The sequence below is a fragment of the Salmo trutta genome, chromosome 31 (assembly GCF_901001165.1).
Source record: "Salmo trutta chromosome 31, fSalTru1.1, whole genome shotgun sequence".
NCBI lineage: Eukaryota > Metazoa > Chordata > Actinopteri > Salmoniformes > Salmonidae > Salmo > Salmo trutta.
This window is the reverse complement of record NC_042987.1, coordinates 43259616-43278563: the sequence shown is the minus strand read 5'-3', so window position 1 is coordinate 43278563 and position 18948 is coordinate 43259616. Positions and strand designations below refer to the sequence as shown.

Genomic DNA, 18948 nt, shown 5'->3' with positions numbered 1-18948 from the left:
TCTGTTGCTGGTCTCTTTAATATAGCCTGGGAACCAGTCTGTTGCTGGTCTCTTTAATATAGCCTAGGTACCAGTCTGTTTGGCTTGACAACGATGGAGTTGGCAGAAGCACCAGAGGATCTGGACCAGGCTACAGTTAAATTAGTAACACTAAATGTCAAATACTAATGCAGAGAATGACGTGTGAAATTTGAATGAAAAAATGTTGCGCTTTTTCCACATAAATTCTTCTGTCTGTTTTGCTGTAAGTTAGTCTATCAAGAGAAACTGAAGTAGCCGTTCTTCATCAAGGACTGGGTCTTCAGTGTGTGTGTGTGTGTGTGTGTGTGTCCGTCCTACCTGGTTTTTGGTCTGCTGCGTTGCCTTGTCTCTGCCGCTGGACTGTAGAAGGGTCTCACTGGGGACGGGACCAATGGGAGTAGGCTGAGGAGAGTGGTGAAAGATCATCATTAACTAAACAGCCAATAGGAGTGTACTGAGGAGAGGGGTTAAAGGTCATGGTTAAAACTAAACAGCCAATAGGAGTGTACTGAGGAGAGGGGTTAAAGGTCATGGTTAAAACTAAACAGTAATTGTTTTTACCTTTCTGATAAACTCATCCATCTAACTTAGGTTGTGTACAAGCTGTTCATAAGAGCAAGGCCATATCAGAAACCACACCCTATTCTCTATACATAGTGCGATCATTTCAGCCAAGTCAAGTATTCCAAAATATAGCGTGAATCCCATGTATATCAATGATATGCATGTTGATACATGAGGCCCGTTGTCCTGCAGAGAGACAGAGCATTAATAGTAGAGATGTGGACTGACCAGTGGCTTGCCGACCCAGTCGTACTCATAGTCAAAGATGTAGCCGTTGCTATCGAAGAGGTCGGTGAAGAGTTTCCGTAAGTAGTCGTAGTCCGGCTTCTCCAAGAAGTCCAGAGAACCCACATAACGCAGGTAAGTGGCCATCTCTTCAACAAGGAGAAAAACACAGGTAGGAAGAAAAAACCCCACAAAACAATGAAAATATCTTTCCAATATTTCAGGTGTTATGTAGTTATTTACTTCTAACCAGCAGGCTAACCTAAAGTACTGAAAGGAACTAGAAGTGGGACAAAAAGAAACAGACCTGGGAAGCTCTCACACAGCACCTCGATGGGCGTGGTTCTCTTGGTGTCACCTATCTTCTGATAGCGCTCCTTCAGAGTGTCTGCCTGGGAGGGGGGAGGAGGGGGGAGAGGAGGGGGGAGGAGAGGAGGGGGGAGAGGAGGGGGGAGAGGGAGAGGAGGGGGGAGAGTGGAAGGGGGAGGGAGGGAGCGTGGAAGAGGAGGGAGGGAGCGAGAAAGAGGAGGGAGGGAGAGTGGAAGGGGAGGGAGGGAGAGTGGAAGGTGGTGTAAGAGAAAATAAAAGGTTTATTTGGATGATTAAGAGAGTCAGTACTTAGTCATGAGAAAGGTTCTGCTGCACTGGCACGCGGAAACAACGCCCTGGCACGCCAGAAACAACGCCCTGGCACGCCAGAAACAACGCCCTGGCACGCCGAAACAACGCCCTGGCACGCCAGAAACAACGCCCTGGCACGCCAGAAACAACGCCCTGGCACGCCAGAAACAACGCCCTGGCACGCCAGAAACAACGCCCTGGCACGCCAGAAACAACGCCCTGGCACGCGGAAACAACGCCCTGGCACGCGGAAACAACGCCCTGGCACGCCAGAAACAACGCCCTGGCACGCCAGAAACAACGCCCTGGCACGCCAGAAACAACGCCCTGGCACGCCGAAACAACGCCCTGGCACGCCGAAACAACGCCCTGGCACACGGAAACAACGCCCTGGCACACCGTAACAAGGCCCTGGCACGCCGAAACAACGCCCTGGCACACGGAAACAACGCCCTGGCACGCCGAAACAACGCCCTGGCACGCGGAAACAACGCCCTGGCACGCGGAAACAAAGCCCTGGCACGCGGAAACAACGCCCTGGCACGCGGAAACAACGCCCTGGCACGCGGAAACAACGCCCTGGCACGCGGTCTAGCCGACAGACAGGACAGGACTTATAAAGTAAAAACAGGTTTGTCGATTTTTTGCAAATGTATTCAAAATAAAAAAACGGAAATATCACATTTACATAAGTATTCAGACCCTTTACTCAGTACTTTGTTGAAGCACTTTTGGCAGCAATTACAGCTTTGAGTCTTCTTGGGTATGATGCTACAAGCTTGGCACACCTGTATTTGGGGAATTTCTCCCCTTTTCTGCAGATCCTCTCAAGCTCTGTCAGGTTGGATGGGGAGCGTCGCTGCACAGCTATTTTCAGGTCTCTCCAGAAATGTTCGATCGGGTTCAAGTCCGGGCTCTGGCTGGGCCACTCAAGGACATTCAGAGACTTGTCCACGAAGCCACTCCTGCGTTGTCCTGTTGGAAGGTGAACCTTCGCCCCAGTCTGAGGTCCTGAGTGTTTTGGAGCTAGTTTTGATCAAAGATCTCTCTGTACTTTACTCCGTTCATCTTTCACACTATCCTGACCAGCCTCCCAGTCCCTGCCACGAAAAAAATCCCCACAGCATGATTCTGCCACCACCGTGCTTCACCGTAGGGATGGTGCCAGGTTTCCTCCTGATGTGACGCTTGGCATTCAGGCCAAAGAGTTCAATCTTGGTTTCATCAGACTAGAGAATCTTGTTTCTCATGGTCTGAAAGTCCTTTAGGTGCCTTATGGCAAACTCCAAGAAGGCTGTCATGTGCCTTTTACAGAAGAGTGGCTTCCGTCTAGCCACTCCACCATAAAGACCTGATTGGAAGATTCTGCAGCACTCCACCAGAAGGACATCATCTCCCTGGAGCTCTGTTAGAGTGACCACCAAGTTCTTGGTCACGTCCCTTCTCCCCTGATTGCTCAGTTTGGCCGGGCAGCCAGCTCTAGGAAGATTCTTGGTGGTTCCAAACTTCTTCCATTTAAGAATGATGGAGGCCACTGTGTTCTTGGGGACCTTCAATGCTGCAGACATTTTTTGGTATCCTTCCCCAGATCTGTGCCTCGACACAATCCTGTCTCAGAGTTCTACGGACAAGTCCCTCGACCTCATGCCTTGGTTTTTGCTCTGACATGCACTGTCAACTGTGGGACCTTATATAGACAGGTGTGTGCCTTTCCAAATCATGTCCAATCAATTGAATTTACCACAGGTGGACTCCAATCAAGTTGTAGAAACATCTCATGGATGATCAATGGAAACAGGATGTACCTGAGCTCAATTTCGAGTCTCAAAGGGTCTGAATACTTATGTAAATATGGTATCTCTTTTATTTTTAATACTTAGCAAAAGTTTCTAAACCTGTTTTTGCTTTGTCATTATGGGGAATTGTGTGTAGATTGATAAGAAAAAAAAAAAGTATTTAATGCATTTTAGAATAACACTAACTGTAAAAGTCAAGGGTATAGACATAGGGGACTTTGTTAGTGCGGTTTTGTTCCTGTATCCTCATGGGGACCTGAAATTCCCCAAAAAGACAGGAAAAAACAAGGAAAATTCTCCTTGGTGGGGACATTCCACATCTCCATGAGGAACAATGCGGTTAGGTGTAAAGGTTAGGGTCAGGTTAGTAAAACAAGTGTGTTTGTTCCTACCTTCAGGCCTTGCCAGGGCAGACTGCCTCGAAGGAAGTACATGAACATGTGACCTAGAGCTTCCAGGTCATCTCTCCTGCTTTGTTCTACAGAGAGGAAACAAACACAGCTTCAGAAACATCTTCAAACACAGGAACAAATTGAACTCTAACTAATCCTGATAATACTAACTGTTGAACCAGATAAATCGAACAAATCATTATTAACCCTGATTCAAAGATGGGCATAGAAAATGTCATATGTAAGAGCTCGTTTCTCAGATCCAGGTAAAACCTACTCCTGGACTTTCTACACCCTGTGAAACTAACCCTAAAATACCTCAAGTTGGACAACAGAGGCGCCGTGTAAAGTTTGGGATTTTCAACAAACGACAAACATTTTTTGGGGGATCAGAATTGATTAAAACATGAGATTCCTCAGGCTTAACGTAAACACACACACACACACACACACACACACACACACACACACACACACACACACACACACACACACACACACACCTGGCTTGATGCGGTCCAACAACTTGAACTGATACTAACCATAGAGACTTCCACTGCTAATAAGGGACAGGTTTGAATTTCCTAAAACTCAGGAAGTATAGATGAAAGTATCCAGATTGTCAGACCTTGGGCCATAGCGGAATATTCAGTAATACCGGCAATGAACACAAGGGGTGCTGTTTTCAAACCCCACTGATACAGTGTAATCTGTAGGTTAGCAATGCTAACAAGTACATGTAATGCATTAGAGAATGCTAACTAAATGCTAACGAGCCCATTTTATATTTTACCTTTATTTAACCAGGCAAGTCAGTTAAGAACAAATTCTTATTGTCAATGACGGCCTAGGAACAGTGGGTTAACTGTCTTGTTCAGGGGGCAGAACGACAGATTTTAACCTTGTCGGCTCGGGGATTCGATCTTGCAACCTTTCGGTTACTGGCCCAACGCTCTAACCACTAGGCTACCTGCCATTGCAACACTGTGTACAGTTACACACACACACACACACACACACACACACACACACACACACACACACACACACACACACACACACACACACACACACACACACACACACACACACACACACACACACACACACACACACACACACACTACCAGTCAAAAATTTGGACACGGGATTATTTCAGGGATTATCATTCAAGGGATTATTTAGAAAATGGTTCACATTTGTAGAATAATAGTGAAGACATCAAATTACACATATGGAATCATGTAGTAAACAATTTTTTATATTTTATACTCAAGATTCTTTAAATAGCCACCCTTTGCCTTGATGACCGCTTTGCACAATTTGGCATTCTCTCAACCAGCTTCTTGAGGAATGCTTTTAGAACCATCTTGAAGGAGTTCCCACATATGCTGAGCACTTGTTGGCTGCTTTTCCTTTACTCTGTGGTCCAACTCATCCCAAATCATCTCAATTGGGTTGAGGTCGGGTGATTGTGGAGGCCAGGTCATCTGATGCAGCACTCCATCACTCTCCTTCTTGGTCAAATAGCCCTTACACAGCCTGGAGGGGTGTTTTGGGTCATTGTCCTATTGAAAAACAAATGATAGTCCCACTAAGCGCAAACCAGATGGGATGGCGTATCACTGCAGAATGCTGTAGCCATGCTGGTTAAGTGTGCCTTGAATTCTAAATAAATCACTGACAGTGTCACCAGCAAAGCACCCCCACACCGTCACACCTCCTCCTCCATGCTTCACAGTGGGAACCACAGATGCGGAGATCATCCGTTCACTTACTCTGCGTCTCAAAGAAACAGCGGTTCGAACCAAAAATTGAAAATTTGGACTCAGACGAAAGGACAGATTTCCAAGGGTCTAATGTCCATTGCTCGTGTTTCTTGGCCCAAGCAAGTCTCTTCTTGTTATTGGTGTCCTTTAGTAGTGGTTTCTTTGCAGCAGTTTGATCATGAAGGCCTGATTTCACGCAGTCTCCTCTGAACAGTTGATGTTGAGATGTGTCTGTTACTTGAACTCTGTGAAGCATTTATTTGGGCTGCCATTTCTGAGGCTGGTCACTCTAATGAACTTATCCTCTGCAGCAGAGGTAACTCTGGGTCTTCCATTCCTGTGGCGGTCCTCATGAGAGCCAGTTTCATCATAGCGCTTGATGGTTTTTGCAACTGCACTTGAAGAAACTAATCAAAGTTCTTGAAATGTTCCGTATTGACTGACCTTCATGTCTTAAAGTAACAATGGATTGTCATTTCTCTTTGCTTATTTGAGCTGCTCTTACCATAATATGGACTTGGTCTTTTACCAAATAGGGCTATCTTCTGTATACCACCCCTACCTTGTCACAACACAACTGATTGGCTCAAACGCATTAAGGAAAGAAATTCCACACCTGTTAATTGAAATGCATTCCAGGTGACTACCTCATGAAGCTGGTTGAGAGAATGCCAAGAGTGTGCAAAGCTGTCAAGGCAAAGGGTGGCTACTTTGAAGAATCTCAAATATATTTTGGATTTGTTTAATACTTTTTCTGGTTACTACATGATTCCATTTGTGTTATTTCATAGTTTGATGTCTTCACTATTATTCTACATTGTAGAAAATACAAAAAAAAAAATTAAGAATAACCCTTGAATGAGTAGATGTGTCCAAACTTTTGACTGGTACTGTAAGTATACAAGTAACTCAAAAAAAGACTAGTCACAGTTTGCTGCACCAAATGAATAATAACCAGGAGGTTATAATCAGCTGTTACCAAGCGAATGCTTGATTTTGGAAAAAGAAAACCACTTACATTTGAAATGTATTCAGACCCCTTGACTTTATCCACATTTTGTTACATTACAGCCTTATTCTACAAAATGTATTAAAACATTTAAAAAAAAGAAGAAATATCACATTTACATAAGTATTCAGACCCTTTGCTATGAGACTCGAAATGGAGCTCAAGGTGCATCCTGTTTCCATTGATCATCCTTCAGATGTTTCTACAACTTGGGAGTCCACCTGTGGTAAATTCAATTGATTGGACATGATTAGGAAAGGCTTCAATTGATTGGACATGATTAGGAAATCCATCCACCTGTCAGGTGTGGCATATCAAGAAGCCTTGTGCTGGGGACAATAAAAGGCCACTCTAAAATGTCCAGTTTTGTCACAGCACAATGCCACAGATGTCAAGTTTTGAGGGTGCGTGCAATTGGCATGCTGACTGCAGGAATATCCACCAGAGCGAGCGGTTTGCTGATGTCAACGTTGTGAACAGAGTGCCCCATGGTGGCGGTTGGCAGGCATAAGCTACGGACAACAAACACAATTCTTATTATTTATTGAAATCGATGGCAATTTTAATGCACAGAAATACCATGAGGAGATCCTGAAGCCCATTTTCTTTAGGTATCTGACCAACAGATGCATATCTGTATTCCCAGTCATGTGAAATCCATTGTTTATGGCCTAATTAATTTAATTTGACTGATTTCATTATATGAACTATAACATCTACTTGCTGCTGAAATGTCTCTCTATAGGCCTACCTGCAGCTGAAATGTCTCTATAGGCCTACCTGCAGCTGAAATGTCTCTATAGGCCTACCTGCAGCTGAAATGTCTCTATAGGCCTACCTGCAGCTGAAATGTCTCTATAGGCCTACCTGCAGCTGAAATGTCTCTATAGGCCTACCTGCAGCTGAAATGTCTCTATAGGCCTACCTGCAGCTGAAATGTCTCTATAGGCCTACCTGCAGCTGAAATGTCTCTATAGGCCTACCTGCAGCTGAAATGTCTCTATAGGCCTACCTGCAGCTGAAATGTCTCTATAGGCCTACCTGCAGCTGAAATGTCTCTATAGGCCTACCTGCAGCTGAAATGTCTCTATAGGCCTACCTGCAGCTGAAATGTCTCTATAGGCCTACCTGCAGCTGAAATGTCTCTATAGGCCTACCTGCAGCTGAAATGTCTCTATAGGCCTACCTGCAGCTGAAATGTCTCTATAGGCCTACCTGCAGCTGAAATGTCTCTATAGGTCTACCTGCAGCTGAAATGTCTCTCTGGGCTATATAGGCCTACCTGCTGCTGAAATGTCTCTATAGGCCTACCTGCAGCCAAAATGTCTCTATGGGCTATAGGCCTACCTGCTGCTGAAATTTCTCTATAGGCTATAAAGGCCTACCTGCTGCGGAAATGTCTCTACCTGGCTGATGTAGATTGTTTGTTTGTTTTGTTTTAACCCCTTTTTTCTCCCCATTTTTGTGGTATCCAATTCCAATTGGTAGTTACAGTCTTGTCTCATCGCTGCAACTCCCGTACGGACTCGGGAGAGGCGAAGGCCGAGAGCCATTCGTCCTCCGAAACACAACCCAACCAAGCCACACTACTTCTTGACACAACGCACATCCAACCCGGAAGCCAGCAGCACCAATGTATCGGAGGAAACACCGTACACCTGGCGACCGTGTCAGCGTGCACTGCGCCCGGCCCACCACAGGAGTCGCTAGTGCGCGATGGGACAAGGACATCCCTGCCGGCCAAACCCTCCCCTAACCCGGACGCTGCTGAGCCAATTGTGCGCCGCCCAATGGGTCTCCCGGTCGTGGCCGGCTATAACAGAGCCTGGACTCTAACCCAGGATCTCTAGTGGCACAGCGATTTTTTAAACATTTTTATTTTACCTTTATTTAACTAGGCAGGTCAGTTAAGAACAAATTCTTATTTTCAATGACGGCCTAGGAACAGTGGGTTAACTGCCTTGTTCAGGGGCAGAACGACAGATTTTTACCTTGTCGCATAGGCAATTGACAAAAAAATAATCAAAATTTAATCAATTTTCAATTCAGGCTAAAACACAATAAAATGTGGAAAAAGTCCAGGTGAGTATTGATGCTCATTTAACGTGTGGTGCCCGTCAGGCTGTTTACCTTTACCCAGGTGAGTATTGATGCTCATGTAGGGTGTAGTGCCCATCAGGCTGTTTACCTTTACCCAGGTGAGTATTGATGCTCATGTAGGGTGTAGTGCCCATCAGGCTGTTTACCTTTACCCAGGTGAGTATTGATGCTCATGTAGGGTGTAGTGCCCAGTCAGTCAGGCTGTTTACCTTTACCCAGGTGAGTATTGATGCTCATGTAGGGTGTAGTGCCCATCAGTCAGGCTGTTTACCTTTACCCAGGTGAGTATTGATGCTCATGTAGGGTGTAGTGCCCATCAGGCTGTTTACCTTTACCCAGGTGAGTATTGATGCTCATGTAGGGTGTGGTGCCCATCAGGCTGTTTACCTTTACCCAGGTGAGTATTGATGCTCATGTAGGGTGTGGTGCCCATCAGTCAGGCTGTTTACCTTTACCCAGGTGAGTATTGATGCTCATGTAACGTGCGGTGCCCATCAGGCTGTTTACCTTTACCCAGGTGAGTATTGATGCTCATGTAGGGTGTGGTGCCCATCAGGCTGTTTACCTTTACCCAGGTGAGTATTGACGCTCATGTAACGTGCGGTGCCCGTCAGGCTCTTGTGCTCCCTGTAAGGGATGTGTTTCTTGGTCTCGGGGTCGATGTACTCTTTGGCCAGGCCGAAGTCTATGATGTGGATGGTGTGCTGCCGCTTGCTGCCGGGCCGGCCAACCAGGAAGTTCTCTGGCTTCACGTCCCGGTAGATCAGACTCCTGGTGTGTACGAATTCCATCCGCGTGATCTGAGGGAGGGATGAGAGAAAGGAGGGAGGAGAGGGATGAGAGAAAGGAGGGAGGAGAGGGAGGAGAGGAAGACGAGACAGACAGGGTGATAGAGATAAAGTGAGAGAGAGAGAAGCTATTTTAAAAAAGCCAAGAAGAAAAATATATTACAACGATATGTTTTACTTTATAAGGACTGAATACTAAGTTATTAAGGCTTCCTAGGACAGAACAAATACTTCAATTAGCACGGAGGTGTGAAGTGAGAGATGTCGAAGCCCTTGAGCCCAACAACGACAGGAGAGACTCACAGCCTCCCCCACCCAAATACAGAGGCCTTTGGACCTTCCCGCTGTCCAGAGGTCAATACAACACAGTACCCTCTGGATGTAAAAAAATGATAAGGCACGAAGAGTACAAAAAGCAGGTGCTTATGGGAAAAATTAACCGACACTTTTTGCTGACTGTTATAAAAATAGGAACATAAGCAAATTAATCTTCCACACAGACCATCCCCTGGCACAGTGCTTGGAGAGGAGGATGGCGTGTGACAGAGAACAAACCATTAGAGAGCTGGCAACCTCTGCAGAGAAGCCAGCAGAACAGCCCACCTCAGCTCACGACCACAGCCTCGACACCACAGCAGGACAGACAAATGAAGAACCCCAAGTCCAGGGGATCCCACCCCATCCGAGGACCCCCCGTCCCCCGTCAGCCACCCTGACTACCCCCCCCCCCCTGTCAGCCACCCTGACTACCCCCCCCTGTCAGCCACCCTGACTACCCCCCCTGTCAGCCACCCTGACTACCCCCACCCCCCCTGTCAGCCACCCTGACTACCCCCCCCCTGTCAGCCACCCTGACTACCCCCCCTGTCAGCCACCCTGACTACCCCCACCCCCCCCCTGTCAGCCACCCTGACTACCCCCCCCCCCCCACTGAGGACATACACAAGGTACAGATTGTACTCCTTATGGACTCAAACTGGAAATATATACAAGAAAATACACTTTTTTCCCCCCAAACACAGTGTGTCTAAACTCTGGTGTTCAAACACCAAGCACGCCCTAGAACTTCTGTCTGAGGACCAAATAGGTTCACCTAGCCACATAATAATAATAATAATAATAATAATAATAATAATACACACGGGCACAAACGGCCTGAGAACACAGCAGCCCCAGCAGTAACAGATCAACAGACACTCACCCCCATGACCTGCGGGACACTCACCCCCATGACCTGCGGGACACTCACCCCCATGACCTGCGGGACCCTCACCCCCATGACCTGCGGGACCCTCACCCCCATGACCTGCGGGACCCTCACCCCCATGACCTGCGGGACCCTCACCCCCATGACCTGCGGGACCCTCACCCCCATGACCTGCGGGACCCTCACCCCCATGACCTGCGGGACACTCACCCCCATGACCTGCGGGACACTCACCCCCATGACCTGCGGGACCCTCACCCCCATGACCTGCGGGACACTCACCCCCATGACCTGCGGGACACTCACCCCCATGACCTGCGGGACACTCACCCCCATGACCTGCGGGACCCTCACCCCCATGACCTACGGGACCCCCACACCCCGGACCAACACATAGAGGACCCACGCCGAGAGGACCTACATCCACACCCCAACCAATCAACACCATCCCCAAGTCAACCATGCCCACACCCCCATTTTGGCCCCCTCAGATCAGACCTATGCCCCTCCTGCCAACCCCATGCCCCCCCCCACTCCCGCAAAGAGGGCCTCAACATGGAAGTCACACATACGCCCAGGCCGTGAGCAGACAAACATGCCCAACCCCCACTCTGACACTAGCCCAAGCCAATGGCATGTACCAGATGCTCAGCAGGCTCTGCTCACACTTACTGGTCTGAGGCCAAACCACATGACTAACAACATTAGACACTTTATGGAACACGAAGCCTTCACCATCTCATCCTGGATTATCCATGAGGTCATCTGCCTTTGGCCTAAAGAGCAGGAACCTGGACTTCACCAAAGAAATCAGAAATACAGACATTGTCATCCTACAAGAAACATGGTATAGAGGAGACAGACCCACTGGTTTCCCTCTAGGTTACAGAGAGCTGGTAGTCCCATCCACCACACTACCAGGTGGGTGGTATAGAGGAGATGGACCCACTGGTTGTCCTCTAGGTTACAGAGAGCTGGTAGTCCCATCCACCAAACTACCAGGTGGTATAGAGGAGACGGACCCACTGGTTGTCCTCTAGGTTACAGAGAGCTGGTAGTCCCATCCACCACACTACCAGGTGGGTGGTATAGAGGAGAAGGACCCACTGGTTGTCCTCTAGGTTACAGAGAGCTGGTAGTCCCATCCACCAAACTACCAGGTGGTATAGAGGAGACGGACCCACTGGTTGTCCTCTAGGTTACAGAGAGCTGGTAGTCCCATCCACCAAACTACCAGGTGGTATAGAGGAGACGGACCCACTGGTTGTCCTCTAGGTTACAGAGAGCTGGTAGTCCCATCCACCAAACTACCAGGTGGTATAGAGGAGACGGACCCACTGGTTGTCCTCTAGGTTACAGAGAGCTGGTAGTCCCAGCCACCATACTACCAGGTGGGTGGTATAGAGGAGATGGACCCACTGGTTGTCCTCTAGGTTACAGAGAGCTGGTAGTCCCATCCACCAAACTACCAGATGTGAAACAGGGAAGAGACTCAGGGGGTATGCTAATTCGGTATAGAGCAGACCTTACGCACTCTTAAATTAATCAAAACAGGAACATTTTACATTTGGCTATAAATTCAGAAAGAAATGATCTCAACAGGGTGGGGACAAACACCTACCTGACAGCATTCCCTGCCCCATATGCCCCCCTTGGCACAACTACAACATAACCAACAAAAACAGGTCAAAACTCCTGCAGCTCTGTCAGATGCTGTGTCTGTACATAGTCAAATGTAGTCTTCTAGGGGACTCCTACGGTAGGTACACCTATAGCTCATCTCTTGGCAGTAGCACTGTAGACTACTTTATCACTGACCTCAACCCAGAGTCTCTCAGAGCTTTCACAGTCAGCCCACTGACACCCTTTTCAGATCACAGAAAAATCGCACACTACTTGAACAGAGCTATGCTCAATCATGAGGCATCAAAGCCAAATGAACTGAATAATATTAAGAAATGCTATAGATGGAAGGAAAGTAGTGCGGAAATCTGCCAAAAACCTATTAGACAGCAACAAATTCAAACCCTTCCAGGAAATTTCCTGGACAAAACATTCCACTGTAATAGTGAAGGTGTAAACTTGGCAGTAGAAAACCTAAACAGTATATTTGACCTCTCAGCTTCCCTATCAAATCCCAAAAATTTCAAGAAGACAACCTAAGAAAATGAACAATGACAAATGGTTTGATGAAGAACGCAAAAACCTAAGAAAGAAATTGAGAAATCTATCCAATCCAAAACAGAGATCCAGAAAACAAGACACGGAACCCAAACCGGCTACGCGCTTGCCCCATCGTGCATAAAATGTATGTTGTCCCCCCACACCAAACGCTATCACGACACGCAGGTTAAAATATCAAAACCAACTCTGACCCAATGACATTAATTTGGGGACAGGTCGAAAAAGCATTAAACATTTATGGCAATTTATCTAGTTAGCTTGCACTTGCTAGCTAATTTGTCCTATTTAGCTAGCTTGCTGTTGCTAGCTAATTTGTCCTGGGATATAAACACTGAGTTATTTTACCTGAAATGCACAAGGTCCTCTACTCCACCAATTAATCCACACATAAAAACGGTCAACCGAATCGTTTCTAGTCGTCTCTCCTCCTTCTAGGCTTTTTCTTCTCTTGACTTTATATTGCGATTGGCAACTTTCATAAATTAGGTGCATTACCGCCACTGACCTCGTTCGTCTTTCAGTCACCCACGTGGGTATAACCAATGAGGAGATGGCACGTGGGTACCTGCTTCTATAAACCAATGAGGAGATGGGAGAGGCAGGACTTTCAGTGCGATCTACGTCAGAAATAGAACTGACTTCTATTTTAGCCCTTGGCAACGCAGACGCTCGCGAGCATTGTGGGTGCAATATTTGAATAACATAGATTTCAAAATGTATTTTGCAACGCTCACCAACGCGACGTGAGCGGTGTGGTCAGCCTATGATGAATCACTAAAACAATACAGAAATACACTACGGAAAAAATGAACAGCACGTCATAGATTCTAACCACTTCTGGGAAAATTGGAAAACCCTAAACAAACATGAAGAGTTACAGTTGAAGTCAGAAGTTTACATACACTTAGGTTGGAGTCATTAAAACTTGTTTTTCAACCACTCCACAAATTTCTTGTTAACAAACTATAGTTTTGGCAAGTCGGTTAGGACATCTACTTTGTGCATGACAAGTAATTCTTCCAACAATTGTTTACAGACAGATTATTTCACTTATCATTCACTGTATCACAATTCCTGTGGGTCAGAAGTTTACATATACTAAGTTGACTGTGCCTTTAAACAGCTTGGAAAATTCCAGAAAATGATGTCATTCATGGCTTTAGAAGCTTCTGATAGGCTAACTGACATCATTTGAGTCAATTGGAGGTGTACCTGTGGATGTATTTCAAGGCCTACCTTCAAACTCAGTGCCTCTTTGCTTGACTTCATGGGAAAATCAAAAAGAAATCAGCCAAGACCTCAGAATTTTTTTTTTTAGACCTCCACATGTCTGGTTCATCCTTGGGAGCAGTTTCCAAATGCCTGAAGGTACCACATTCATCTGTACAAACAATAGTACGCAAGTATAAACACCATGGGACCACGCAGCCGTCATACCGCTCAGGAAGGAGACGTGTTCTGTCTCCTAGAGATGAACGCACTTTGGTGCAAAAGTGCAAATCAATCCCAGAACAACAGCAAAGGACCTTGTGAAGATGCTGGAGGAAATAGGTACAAAAGTATCTTTATCCATAGTAAAACAAGTCCTACATCGACATAACCTGAAAGGCCGCTCAGCAAGGAAGAAGCCACTGCTCCAAAACCGACATAAAAAAGCCAGACTACGGTTTGCAACTGCACATGGGGACAAAGATTGTACTTTTTGGAGAAATGTCCTCTGGCCTGATGAAACAAAAATAGAACTGTTTGGTCATAATGACCATCGTTATGTTTGGAGGAAAAAGGGGATGCTTGCAAGCCGAAGAACACCATCCCAACCGTGAAGCACGGGGTGGCAGCATCATGTTGTGGGGGTGCTTTGCTGCAGGAGGGACTGGTGCACTTCACAAAATAGATGGCATCATGAGAAGGGAAAATTATGTGAATATATTGAAGAAACATCAGTCAGGAAGTTAAAGCTTGGTCGCAAATGGGTCTTCCAAATGGACAATGACCCCAAGCATACATCCAAAGTTGTGGCAAAATGGCTTAAGGACAACAAAGTCAAGGTATTGGAGTGGCCATCACAAAGCCCTGACCTCAATCCTATAGAAAATGTGTGGGCAGAACTGAAAAAGCGTGTAGGAGCAAGGAGGCCTTCAACTTGCCTCAGTTACACCAGCTCTGTCAGGAGGAATGGGCCAAAACTCACCCAACTTATTGTGGGAAGCTTGTGGAAGGCTACCCAAAACATTTATCCCAAGTTTAAATTTAAAGGCAATGCTACCATATACTAATTGAGTGTATGTAAACTTCTGACCCACTGGGAACGAGAGTAAAGAAATAAAAGCTGAAATAAGTCATTCTCTCTACTATTATTCTGACATTTCACATTCTTAAAATAAAGTGGTGATCCTAACTGACCTAAGACAGGGAATTTTTACTAGGATTAAATGGCAGGAATTGTGGAAAACTGAGTTTAAATGTATTTGGCTAAGGTGTATGTAAACTTCCGACTTCAACTGTATCTATCCAAAACGGAGATGTATGGATAAACCACTTCTCCAATCTTTCTGGCCCTATAACAAAGAACAAACAGCAAAAACATATACATGATCAAATACAAGTCTATAGAATCAACTATTAAAGACTACCAGAACCCATTGGATTCTCCAATTACATCAAAAGGACAAAATACAAACCCTCCAGCCCTAAAAAGGCCTGTGGTGTTGATGGTATCCTCAATGAAATTATAAAATATACAGACCACAAATTCCAATTGGCTAAACTTGAACAAAATCCTCTGCATTATCATTAACAGGCTAATTCATTCCTCAGTGAAAACAATGTTCTGAGCAAATGTAAAATTGGCTTTTTACCAAATGACCGTACAACAGACCACATATTCACCCTGCATTCACCCTAATTGATAAACAAACCAACCAAAACAACGGCAAAGTCTTCCCATGCTTTGTTGATTTCCACCGGGCCGTGGGGTGAGAAAGTCCCCCCCTCGTCAACATATATATAATCAATGAATTGGAGAGGGCACTACAACAGTCTGCAGCACCCGGCCTCACCCGAATCTGAAGTCAAATGTCTACAATTTGCTGTACTGTAACACACACACACACACTATACGATACATTTATTCTTATGTTTAATAAATGTAAGTTTTTGTCACAAAACTTTGGATAGTGGGAAGTGACAAAGAGCTCTTATAGGACCAGGGCACATAATAATAATCAATAATTTTGCTCTTTATTTAACAATCTTACATTTAAAACTTTATTTGTTCATCAAAATTGTGAATAACTCACCACAGGTTAATGAGAAGGGTGTGTTTGAAAGGATGCTCATAACTCTGCAATATTGGGTTGTATTGGAGAGAGTCTCAGTCTTAAATCATTTTCCACACACAGTCTGTGCCTGTATTTAGTTTTCATGCTCGTGAGGGCTGAGAATCCACTCTCACATCGGTACGTGGTTGCAAAGGGCATCAGTGTCTTAACAGCACGATTTGCCAAGGCAGGAAACTCTGAGCGCAGCCCTATTCAGAAATCTGGCAGTGGCTTCTGATTAAACTCAATTTTCACAGAACCGCTTGTTGCAATTTCGATGTGGCTCTCTTGCTCAGATATCGGTGAGTGAGTGAGTGTGAGTGAGTGAGAAAGTGAGAGAGAAAGTGAGAGCGAGTTCCTACCAGCTGAATGGCGATCATGAGGACGGTCTTGAGGGAGAAGGTTCTGTCACACAAATCAAACAGGTCTTCCAGACTGGGTCCCAGCAGCTCCAGAACCATGGCATTATACTTCCCACAGGGCCCGAAGTAGAATACCTGGGGGACGCCCTCTGCAGATGGAGAGAGACACAGACGGTGAGTAAAACGGAACTGATTTAAAGAAAACAAGATGGTAGGGCTTGGCTAGGTAGGTTGTTAACCTGTTAGGGTATAGGGGGCAGTATTTTCACGGCTGGATAAAAAAATGTACCCGATTTAATCTGGTTACTAATCCTACCCAGTAACTACAATATGCATATACTTATTATATATGGATAGAAAACACCCTAAAGTTTCAAAAACTGTTTGAATGGTGTCTGTGAGTATAAAGGACTCATTTGGCAGGCAAAACCCTGAGACAGATTCTGACAGGAAGTGGATACCTGATGTGTTGAATTGACTTTAAGCCTATACCATTGAAAAACAAAGGGGGTGAGGAATATTTTGGCACTTCCTATTGCTTCCACAAGATGTCCCCAGCCTTTACAAAGTGTTTTGAGTCTTCTACAGTGAGATCTGACCGAATAAGAGACTTGGAACTGTGATGGCCCATTAGACACCTTGCGCGCGAGTTGATGGTGGGTACTCTCATTCCGAAACGTTTTAAAAGAGAACCCAATGGTCCGCCTTGAATTTTATTCATGTTCTGGTTAAAAAAGGCCCTAATGATTTATGCGATACAACGTTTGACATGTTTGAACGAACGTAAATATATTTTTTCCGTTCGTGAAGTGAAGTGAAGTCCGGCTGGCTTAGATCATGTGCTAACAACACGGAGGTTTTTGGACATAAATTATGAGCTTTTTTGAACAAAACTACATTCGTTATGGACCTGGGATTCTTTGGAAGTGACATCTGATGAAGAGAATCAAAGGTAATGGATTATTTACATAGTATTTTCGATTTTAGATCTCTCCAACATGGCGGTTAGTCTGTATCGCAATGCGTATTTTTCTGGGCGCAGTGCTCAGATTATTGCAAAGTGTGATTTCCCAGTAAGGTTAATTTTAAATCTGGCAAGTCCATTGCGTTCAAGAGATGTAAATCTATAATTCTTTGAATGACAATATAATATTTTACCAATGTTTTCTAATATTAATTAATTATTTTGTTGTCATGACTTGACTGCCGGTATTGGAGGGAAACGATTTCCTGAACATCAACGCCATAGTAAAACGCTGTTTTTAGATATAAATATGAACTTGATAGACAATGCATGCATTTTTAGTTCTAACATAATGTCCTAGGAGTGTCATCTGATGGAGATTGTAAAAGGTTAGTGCATAATTTTAGCTGATTTTATGGTTTTGGTGACGCCTGTCTTTGAATCGACAATACATTACACACAGCTATTGTCAATGTACTCTCATAACATAACCTAACTTTATGCTTTCCCCGTAAAACCTTTTTAAAATCGGACAACGTGGTTAGATTAAGGAGATGTTTATCTTTCAAAGGCTGTAAGTTAGTTGTATGTTTGAGAAATATGAATTTTAACATTTATTTGGTTTCAAATTTGCCGCTCTTGAAATGCACCTGCTGTTGATAGGGTGCGCCACGGGGGGCACGCTAACGTCCCACATAGCCCCAAGAAGTTAAGAAAAAAATATTTTGGGGGAAAAATAATAACAATTTCTTCAGCAGGTGAAGAACCAGCTAAACTCAGCAACAACAAAAAAAGAAACTGACCTTTCTCAGGACCCTGTCTTTCAAAGATAATTTGTAAAAAGCCAAATAACTTCACAGATTTTCAATGTAAAGGGTTTAAACACTGTTTCCCATGCGTGTTCAATGAACCATAAACAATTAATGAACTGTGGTTAAGACACAGCTTACAGACGGTAGGCAATTAAAGTCACAGTTATGAAAACTTAGGACACTAAAGAGGCCTTTCTACTGACTCTGAAAAACACCAAAAGAAAGATGCCCAGGGTCCCTGCTCATCTGCGTGAACGTGCCTTAGGCATGCTGCAAGGAGGCATGAGGACTGCAGATGTGGCCAGGGCAATAAATTGCAATGTCCGTACTGTGAGACGCCTAAGACAGCGCTACAAGGAGACAGGACGGACAGCTGATCGTCCTCGCAGTGGTAGATCATGTGTAACAACACCTGCACAGGATCAGTACATCCAAACATCACACCTGCAGGACAGGTACAGGATGGCAACAACAGCTACCCGAGTTACACCAGGAACGCACAATCCCTCCATCAGTGCTCAGACTGTCCGCAATAGGCTGAGAGAGGCTGGACTGAGGGCTTGTAGGCCTGTTGTAAGGCAGGTCCTCACCAGACATCTCAGGCAACAATGACGCCTATGCGCACAAACCCACCGTCGCTGGACCAGACAGGACTGTCAAAAAGTCCTCTTCACTGACGAGTCGCGGTTTTGTCTCACCAGGGGTGATGGTCGGATTCGTGTTTATCGTTGAAGGAATGAGCGTTACACCGAGGCCTGTACTCTGGAGCGGGATCGATTTGGAGGTGGAGGGTCCGTCATGGTCTGGGGCGGTG

At 45.4% G+C, this 18948-nt stretch overlaps 1 protein-coding gene across 2 annotated transcripts in view; it reads right to left on the bottom strand.

Annotated features, from left to right (window-relative positions):
* LOC115170242 (casein kinase I) overlaps positions 1-18948 on the bottom strand; it is a 55516-nt gene that overhangs the window by 14764 nt on the left and 21804 nt on the right. For both annotated transcript variants that reach the window (XM_029726637.1, XM_029726638.1), the window contains exons 4-9: positions 16359-16507; positions 9063-9297; positions 3620-3705; positions 1118-1202; positions 814-959; positions 340-423 (exon numbers count right to left, since the gene is read on the bottom strand). In XM_029726637.1, the coding sequence (XP_029582497.1) occupies positions 340-423; positions 814-959; positions 1118-1202; positions 3620-3705; positions 9063-9297; positions 16359-16507 (785 nt within the window). The remainder of the gene's footprint in view (positions 1-339; positions 424-813; positions 960-1117; positions 1203-3619; positions 3706-9062; positions 9298-16358; positions 16508-18948) is intronic.